This window comes from Myotis davidii, unplaced genomic scaffold (genome assembly GCF_000327345.1).
Source record: "Myotis davidii unplaced genomic scaffold, ASM32734v1 scaffold1476, whole genome shotgun sequence".
Classification (NCBI taxonomy): domain Eukaryota; kingdom Metazoa; phylum Chordata; class Mammalia; order Chiroptera; family Vespertilionidae; genus Myotis; species Myotis davidii.
In genome coordinates, this window is record NW_006287253.1 from 155,401 (window position 1) to 165,549 (window position 10,149).

Sequence of the window (10,149 nt, forward strand, 5' to 3'; positions counted from 1 at the left end):
CCTGCACATCTCCCACTGGGGATGTGCCCGCAACCCAGGTACATGCCCTTGACCGGAATCGAACCTGGGACCTTTCAGTCCGCAGGCCGATGCTCTATCCACTGAGCCAAACCGGTTTTGGCCCTTGGAATCTTTTAAAGAGGCAATGAAAGTTGGCGATCCGAGATAGGAAATCTAACTGAAGATTTTCTTTAATGATTTTTAGGATGACTACCAAAGAAATGAACATGATGAAAAATGATAAGTTGAGACATAAAAATCGTTTTTTTATTTTAACAAAAATGTACTAATAATACCCTTATGAAGTATTTGTTTCCGGCCTTGTTCAGGGTTATTTATTGGTGTTGAATCATTTACTCCTCACCACAGCCTGTTGGGGAGGTAGTCTTACTTTCCCATTTCACAGATGGTCCCCTGAGGCACAGGAGGGGTAAATGGTCTCCCCAGGCTGTTCAGCTAGCAGATGTGAAACTGAGACGGGGACTCAGGTATTCAGGCTGGCAGCGTCGGTGCCCTCACCGTGCCTCACCGCCTTCTGATACTTACCACTCAGCTGCCCACAATGTTATTACTCTCAGCAGTGACTCGACATTGTTACATGCTTTGGGGAGGTTTCTTTTTGTTTTTGTTTTTGTAGGTTCACGATAGCAAAGCAAGCAAGTGTTTTAATGGCCCCCATCAATTCCCCATGTTTTCCCTAAGATCAATATTAAAGCAATTGGGAAAGTGGTTTTGCTTAAAGTCAGAGGATCCTCTGAGTATAAGACTTTGAGTAATCTATATTAAAAAGGTTCTTTTCTAGCTTATGTATGACAGTGTGGTTATACTATCCTTTTATGAGAGCTTAGTGGGCTTTTCCATTCTGTTAAAACTACTGTGAAAGAGCTGAGTGGAAAGCTGAGTGAGTGTGCAGTTAAAGTCAGGCCACGGGTGTGTGTGTGTTTCATGACCAGTGACTGCCAGTCAAGGGTGTGCTCTGAACACCTCACACCTCCTCTTCCTTCTGTTGAGCGGGCTCCAGGTTTGGCCTTGCCTCCTAGGAGTTCCTGTGGGGTCTAAGTGAGAGGCTGCATGGTGGGTGTTTTGTATGGTTTTGCTGCCGATGCTATTTTGAGGCAGACTGAATTTATTTTGATGGCGAAGTTCATGTGCACCTCTTCAGGTTTACTTTGCTGCCTGGAATGTTCTGGCTGTTTGTTCTCTTGAAGTTGACGAAAGCAGTGGCTGCAGAGCAGACTCAGGAGTGAAACTGGGTGGAGTTGAGGGGCCCCATCTTTCCTGAGCTCTGTGGCTTTGGCCAAGTTACTCAACTTTTTGTGCCCTTACTCTCCTCGAGGAAAAAGTCATACCTACTCTTGGAGGTGTCACGAGGGTTAAGTTAGATCACATATGTCAGGTTCCAGGTTTTCTAGAGACCAGTTATTTAAAGACGTGAGACATCTCATTTTGTGATATCATTTTACTAAATATGAAATAGTCTAAAATTACTAATTTAATATATTTTAGAGCCCGTTTTGCCTATATTTACCTAAAAATTCCTAACTGGATTCCTCTTTATTCCTGTTTAGGTGCTGGAGATCAGAATTTATTTACCTCTATTTACCCAACACTTTCACAGCAGCTGCCAAGAGAACCGATGGAATGGAGAAGGTATGATGTGTTTGTTTTTCGGCTGTATCTCCCTCTTTCACTTTTAGACATCTGTGTGAACAAGTGAGTAGTAAAAGTTAAAGCCCAAGTCCTGCAGTGCACTGTGGAGAAACTGAGTAGCATCACAACTGTGGGCCTTCCTCCTTAAGAAATAGATGGATTTTCTTAGTGAGTCATAGGATGGAAGAAATAAGACAGTTCTTTTGAGTTAGAGGCCTGCCTTTACAGGAAAGATTTCTGATTCTTCAGGGTTCATCAGAATATCTTAAAAGCATAGGCGCTTTGGAGAGGAGACGGGCACTCACTCAGACTCCACATTAAGGCAGAAGATTGGCCTTTATCTGCACTCTCATAAACACCTCTGTCCACCCTGAGCTCCTTCCCATGCTCTTCCTTAAGGATGAGAAAGTGTACAGAAAGATTTTTTTTTTTTTTAAATTAGGACAGAAACCACATCAGCCACCCCAGCTGCCCTGTTGTAATTGCTTATTTAATGACTTGTTCAAAGGAAATACTTGGTTTTGGATTATTTCTGGTAAGATATTATTTTTAGAAAGTGTTTGGATTTTAATTTGTTAACATAAGTAATCTGATTTTAACAATGTGGATAAAAATGTCCTGTTGTTATTCATGCTCATATAATTCTGATTATTGCTACATTATTCATTCCTGACTACTAATTTTTACCATGAAGAATTACTGTGGCTTTCTGGGGATGACTTACCCAAGTTCGCTATTGAATCTAGTCTGATTTTTGTGCCCAATTATTGTGTTACAGGAATGTGCTTAATCAGTAACATTTGATATAAATAATATACAGAATGTGGGAGAATTCTCTTATGAAAAAACTAGAGGCCCAGTGTACAAAATTCGTGCACGGGTAGGGTCTCTAGACCTGGCCAGCAATGAGGGCGGATCATATTCCCTGCCTCCCCACCTCCCGCTTCCCTTGCTCCCACTGCTACTGGTCGCTGACCATGTTCCGTGCCGCCCCCTCATGGTCAACGCACGTCATAGCGGGCAATTGAACTCCCCGTCGAACTCCCGAGGAGACACTTTGCATATTAGCCTTTTATATATATAAATTGCTCTGCTTCTGAGGAGGCCTAGTGCTGTGAATGAGAGAAAACATTTCATTCAGCTAGTGGAGGAATTTAATGTCTAAAGAAATGGAGTTATTTAAAAAGGATTTCAAATAAGAATACATTATTTAAGCACTCAGAAAGATAAAAGAAAAAAAGTGTGTCCATGAAACAATAAAGAGAGTTATAAGGGGAAAAATGAAGTAGAGAAACTACATAGATTTAATATATGTATTCATCTCTTTACCTTCCTGAAACATTAAATGAGAAAAAGGACTAAAAAGGCATAAATGCACAAGGACTGAGAAAGGGGGTGGAGATGATGGCATCAAAGAGATGTGGACACCTTTTTGGGCACCTTTTGGAAGGAAGAGAGATGGAGGAATTGGGAGAGACAGCTGAGCCCTATGTGTCTGCAGAGGAGACTCCCTGAGAAACAGGCAAGTCCCTGACAGGTGTCAGGGCCTTGATAGGCGAGGGCGAGACCAGGCTGGAAAGAATAGTGGCAGAGGGCATTGGTAGGGAGCAGTTGGATGCAGGGCCCCCACAGTCCTGTGTCTGCATGCCTGCCTGTGTGTGTGTGCATGTGCAGAAGTGACCACAGTTGTCTGCCCTGCAGGACCCTTGAGTTGGGGGGGAGTCTTTCTATGGACATGAAGCTCCAGAGCCTTGGATATGAGGCACTGCAAAAAGTTGGGAGAAGTGCCATTCTAAAATCAGCGTGTCTAAATCTGAACGGGGTACAGCTGAGAACCAAGAACTCTGTGCCACATCCATGCTCTCCAGGCAAGAGAGGAGAGCATTCATCCAGGAGAAACTGGGTGGCCCAAGGGATAAGGCTACCACACTCCCTGTTTTAGAAAACTTTGGGAGGAGGTGCTTCATCAAATTTAGGACCTGATTGGAGCAGTAAGACTGTGCTCCTGGGAGATGTCACCAGGGAAAAGGAACCAACAGAATCCCTGATGCCTGACTGTGTGGGTAGCACTCAGAGCGTTTACAGTTCTGTTGGAGAGCTTTGGAAGATTTACAAATGGTGACACTGGGAGCTTAAGAAAATAAAAATGCCAAGAAAAAGAAAAGTTACATCCTAAAGCTACTGCAAGCACAGTGTTATTACTTGGCTCATTAGTGAACCATGCTCCTACACTTAGTAATAAGGGGCACATGGCATATGGGCAACCAATACTTGTGATAGAGCCATAGGGAGGGGGAGGAAGACCAGGAGGATGGACAGACAGCTAATAGGTGCTTCAGAGGAGAGAACAGAGAATGGAAAACAGGCAATATTTGAAGAACTAACATCAAGATTTTCCCAGAAGTGATCAGAGGAGAAAAGGTGAGCAGAATAACAGTAAAACAGAGCAAACAGAAAGCTATGTGAAGAAAATGGAGGAAAAAGGAAACCAAATTTGCAGTCTCTCAACATTTGAAATGCAGCATAAAATAGGACATTTAACAACAGTCTTCTCAAAGTACTGAGGGAAAATACCTTTGAACCTAGCACTTGTGCAAGAGGGGAAACTGCACCAGAGCAGCTGTAGGAGACTTCTGTGTAGGTGAGGCAGAGAGGATGGGGTAGTACCTGCACGTGCGTGTGCGCGCGTGCCTAGGTGAGACAGGGTGCTAAGAGATTTTGTTCCTTTTAGCCTTGGAGCCCAGCTGGGGCCCAGGACGGCTAGGCGCCCTGTCACATCTAGCTGCGCACAGCCATGTGTGTTACTCCAGAGTGCCATTCAAATATTCTACTCACTGCTTACCAGGACATGGAAATAGTTGGAAAACAGTGCAATAAATAATAACATTTTTAGACATATGTGATCAGAAACTTTACCACTCTGTCTGAAATAATTAAAGGATGTCTCAAGAAGAAAAATGAACTCAAAATTTACAAGGTGAAGGAAGCAGATGCCAGCAAACAAGTCATAAAACATTTTCCTAAAGTTAAGGTATCAATTCTTTTAAAAATGAAAAAAAATCTAAAGTTTCAGATATGTGGAAAAAAGAGAGGTGTGCTGTCTTTCTTGTCTCATTCAAGGATGATACATGTTGACTTAAGTCTTTGAAAGAAGCCAAGACCGGTTTGGCTCAGTGGATAGAGCGTCGGCCTGCGGACTGAGAGGCCCCGGGTTCGATTCTGGTCAGGGGCATGTACCTGGGTTGTGGGCACATCCCCGGTGGGAGATGTGCGGGAGGCAGCTGATTGATGTCTCTCTCTCATCGATGTTTCTAGCTCTCTGTCTCTCTCCCTTCCTCTCTGTAAAAAATCAATAAAATATATTTTAAAAAAAAGTCTTTGAAAGAAAATATAAGTTTATGCATATCTATATATATAAAAGGCTAATATGCTAAGTGTCTGACTGTCTGACTGGTTGCTATGATGTGCACTGACCACCATGGGGCAGACGAAGCCCCACCACCACCCAGAGCAACAGCCCACCAAATCGCAGCCCAGCCCAGCCCGGGAACGGTGGCTGTGGGCACCAGGTAATGATGTCACATAGCAATGCCCTGCTTCCTCTCTAGCGACTAGCCTCTTTGCAGTTTCTTCAGCCCAGGAACACGACTTGCTTTATAGCCAGGTAGAAAATTGTACACTTTAATCAAATGTTTGTGAAGCATTTTCCCATGCCTCATCTCATTTGATCCTCACAGAAGTCCTGGAGTAGGTAGGTAGGAGATTTGGTTGAATCCTATTTTCTTTCCATTAGCCAGAAAATGGAGATTTAGAAAGCTTAGAAACTTGACCTGACTGAAAAGAAGTAAGAAATGGTGGACCTTGAAAATGACTTCAGGTTTGCTCTCTGTGCAGAATATAGTCAAACACTGCTGCAGTTAAATATTCTACGCTTTGTTCTCCCTGCGTGATCTACAGTAATAATCTGCTTCATGTTGATATTTACTGCTGTGTTGCTGACAGTTACCTGAAGGAGAAGTTGGGGTGCTTTACTGTGCTGGAAAAAGTTTAGCTAAATCAGAAAGCAGGTCTAATTAAGCAAGTTTATTATATATAAAGCTCTTGCTGGTGCCAATTGCACACGTGTGTTTCAATTTCTCATTGTTGATGGTGAACTTGGTTGACACTTCTATTATAGAGAAAGGGCAAATAGAGATATTAAAATATTTCTTTTAATTAATTTCCTTTCAATGTGCACGAATTCGTGCACTGGGCCGCTAGTTAAAAATAAAAATGTAAGCAATAGCAGAATAGGAATAGATGGTTAAGATGGAAAAAGAGAACTTGACTCATCTTACAAAAGACAGAAAAAAATAGCCTGCAAATAGGATGTAGACAAGTTCAGGTGTGAGCATGGTCACGTTCAACACGGTTGGTGTCAGCTTGAAGCAGGGATGCTCTTCAGATTGGAGACACAGCCTCAAGAGGTGGAAAATAAGGTTTGAAATAAAGACACATGTGGCATAATTTATTTTTAGAAATATAACAAAATAGCACCCATATCTTCTGATAACTTTAGGTTAGATATTTGTACGCGATGGGTTTCCGTGTTCTTTCTTCTTGTGCTGAGAAAAGGGAGGAGGGTGGTTACCATGGTTTTATTTGTGCTCTGCGAACAAAACCGGTTCTCTTTCACCACACGGTTCTCTTTTCTGGATAGCACAGGTGACAATAGTATTAGCTTTCATAGTTTCAGGCTGCACTTTTTGACATTTGGGAAACTTTTCTTTTATAGTGACTTACAGATGAAGTAGTCAGGTCCGCTTTTCTCAGAAGTCTGTATTGTTGCAAATAGCCCTGGTTAGATAGCATATTCTTGTGCTTGCAAGTTCCTTGAGTAAAATAGGTTTTATGGACAGGGAGCTTTGATGTATAGCTGTGAATTGTGTTTAAAATAATTTCTAGAATTATTTTGGAAGACTCCTATTGGGTTAATAGTCTATATGTACTTCTGAACTCACAGAAATGATTAAATTTTTGCCCTGGCCAGGTAGCTCAGTTAGTTAGAGAATTGTTCTGATATGCCAAGATTCCATGTTCAATTCCCAGTCAGGGCACATACAAGAGTCATTCAATGAGTGCATGAATAAGCGGAACAGAATTTTTTCCCTCTTCATCTGTCTCTCTCTAAAAAATCAATTTAAAAAAAAAGAAAAAGAAATAATTAAATTCTTGTTGCATTTCCCTCTTTCTGCTGAACATACTTCAGTTGCTCTTCTCAGTGACTGTGTATTGTTTATAGATCCTATGGCCGGGCTCCCAAGATGATTCACCTAGAATCCAACTTTGTGCAGTTCAAAGAGGAGTTGCTGCCCAAAGAAGGAAACAAAGCTCTGCTTACGTTCCCCTTCCTTCACATTTATTGGACAGAATGCTGTGTAAGTATTCGCTGGGGGTGGGGGTGTCTTGGAATGTGGTTAAGAATCCACGGGTCTAGGTGTTTTTTTAGACAGTTACAATTTTTCATATGTACTTTCTGGTGCACCCTTTATTTTGGTGTTCTCTTTTCTCCACTCATCAGCCAGATGTATGGCTTTGTTGCATCTTTCTGCTCTGGTCCAGTGTGTTGCCCTCATGGTAATCACCCATTGCAGTCTTCCTTCCTGTATCCCAAATTCTGTGAGGCATCTCTCTGTGCCCCAGTGGCCACTAGGTATTTTTAATATTTACTTTTAGCTTGGTTTTCATAACCTTCTCTGTTCACCATCATAGCAGACAATCCTTGTTTTCCCTTGCTGGTGTGTGTACTTTCTGAGGGCCTGGGCACTGGGAGCTTCCTCATGACTAGGGCCTGACAAAGGGCTTCCAGGACTGCCCACCAGTGAGTGAGCCCTGCTGCTGTCGGCGTTCACTTGTACTTGGCAGTTGTATATTTATGAATCCAGAGAGAAACTTCTCATTCTTGACAGAATTCCCCTCTCATGAACTAAAAGAAAATTTTGTAGGTCATTTCTTTTTGTCTAATAAAGCAAACATTTAGCAATAAACAAAACACATAAGTCATTGCATATTATGACATTTCAACCTGAATCTGAGGGTGCAGAAGCAGTTTTTGTAATTTTAATGAGAAATAACTCAAAGCTCATGCCTGATTTTTGTGGAGTTAACCCCATATACCTTTTGCTTTTGTCCAGCAACACGTGTGAGATGTCGTCTGTTAGCTCATCAGAGACTCAGCACCCAGGGTTTTTATTGGGGCTGGTCATGTGGCACCTCTGCCTGGCATGTATGAAAACTCTGGCCTCCAGAAAGAGAGTAGGTTCCAGCACAGCCATAGTGTCTACAGAAACGCTTTAGGCCCAGGGAAGCCCTCTCACCTGTGGTGGGAACCCTCCCGAAGTCCACATTCCCAGGCGCTACCAAGGACCAGCCTTGTGAGAGGCCTGGAGATCGCTACCCCAGGCCTGGTAACGTCTCTCTCCAGCCCCTCATTGGTAATGTCAGGTTTGATTGGTGGTCAAGGAGCTGTCTGGTTTCTTCATGCTCTACTTGTTTTCCCCTTGCAATTAATAAGCCGTTCCTGGGAGCACCGTGTGGCCCTGGGAGTACCCTTCTCCTTATCCAGTGTTGGCACCGAGATGCCATCCCCACTGGTGACTCTTCCTGAGCCAGCCTTGACCAAGGGTTGCAAACACCACTCCCCCATATTTATCAGCCAGTGCTCTACTCCAGGAGAGAGTCTGCATGGGTTTTGTGTAATTTAATGCTTTACAGCCAGTCAGCCTTACTTATTTGAGGTTCAAATGGTCCCAGATTTGGCCAGCCAGGGTCACTTCAAATGGCTCCTATGTCCTTTTGAGCATTTTCTAACTTTCTGGGACAAGAAGATGTTCTAGGTTCGTGTACTTTTGCTACCGTTGTACTGGAATCAGCCATTTCTTCCTTTGCCACTGTGGAGTGCCCCTGCTTTATGCCCTTTTTAGACATTGCTAAGAAAGGACATTTCTATAGAGCCTACGGTTGCTACTGATGCCTCAGATTTTAGCCTGACCCTGCAGGGCTTTTTCTGGCCTTACCCATTTCATGTTTATATTCACCTTGGTTCTCGACACCATGAACACATCGGCTCTGGGCTCAGACCTACAATATGCATAACATAGTTTCATGGTTGCTATGAACACTACGCTATAGTTAGAAACACATCTTCTAAGAAGAGTTCGCAGTTTGCAGTTTGCACTTTCCTAGACTGACGGAACATGTCGTTCCTATCCGCTTGGGCTAGTCCCCTTGAGGTTCGTCCTTAACAACGTGTGTTCCTGGTTGCTCTCGCCTGTTTGAACATTAGTATCAAGTTCCTTAGCTCCAGACCAAAGCTTCTTGGTATTTTTATTGGGATCATATGAAGTTTATAAATAACCACATGCAGATCTAAGATCTTGATGATATTGAGCTGTTCTAACCCAGAACAAGGGATGTCTTTCCATGTGTGCAGGTCTACTTCTGTGCCTTTCAGAGTCTTTTCTGCTTCTAAATAGATTTTAAACGTTTTTTGTTAACTTTATTTCTAAGTATTTTACTTTTTTGTTGCTATTGTAAATGGGGTTTTCTCTCTCATTATATATTTTAGTTTTTTGTGTATACAAAGGCTTTTGATTTTTTCAAGTCATAAAAGGTAAATACCTTCTGCCAGGTCCTCTTAGGATGCTTTCTCTTAGAGCCCAGCCATCATTCTGTGAGGAAGTCAAATGCCTCCATGGGAAGGCATCTGGAGGTGCAACCCTAGTCTCACCAGGCCCTGGCCTACAAGTTCCAGCCTTCAAACCCACAGCTGACACCAGGGGGCGCAGATGAGCTATGCACCAAGTCTCTAGACCAGTGATGGCGAACCTATGACACACGTGTGAGAGGTGACATGTGAACTCATTTTTTGGTTGATTTTTCTTTGTTAAATGGCATTTAAATATATAAAATAAATATCAAAAATATAAGTCTTTGTTTTACTATGGTTGCAAATATCAAAACATTTCTATATGTGACACGGCACCAGAGTTAAGTTAGGGTTTTTCAAAATGCTGACACGCCGAGCTCAAAAGGTTCGCCATCACTGCTCTAGGTTGTGGGTTGTTGAGCAGAATACATCTTCTGGACCATTATATAGTGTATGGTTTGTTACAAAGCAACAGGTCACTGGAACAGCAGGTCACTGAAAAGAAAAAAGGAAAGACTGGAGAGGGTTTGATTGTGATTGCCTTGAATAAGTTATAGATTAATTTGAGAGGAATTAGTAATTATGAGTCTTTTGTCTGGGAACATGGTTTGTTTCTGCCTTCTTTCTACCTTTTTTTATATCCTTTAACAATGTGTTACAATGTTTTTTCACAAAAGTCTTGTATTTTTATTGTTGGATATGATTTTTGTGGACATTATAAATGAGGTGTGTTTTCCCCCTTAAACTGCATTTTCTAAAGGGCCTACAGTGATGGGAGGAACCTCCTGCCTCCCCCATCCAGGCACATGTGT

The 10,149-nt window shown here is 42.4% G+C and overlaps 1 protein-coding gene across 2 annotated transcripts in view; it reads left to right on the forward strand.

The window, feature by feature from the left end:
* Positions 1–1,541: 1,541 nt before the first annotated feature.
* The window catches only part of TRAPPC10 (trafficking protein particle complex 10), a 58,859-nt gene continuing 50,251 nt past the window's right edge, over positions 1,542–10,149 (forward strand). For both annotated transcript variants that reach the window (XM_015560825.1, XM_015560826.1), the window contains exons 1-2: positions 1,542–1,650; positions 6,932–7,067. In XM_015560825.1, the coding sequence (XP_015416311.1) occupies positions 1,637–1,650; positions 6,932–7,067 (150 nt within the window). In that variant the 5' untranslated portion in view covers positions 1,542–1,636. The remainder of the gene's footprint in view (positions 1,651–6,931; positions 7,068–10,149) is intronic.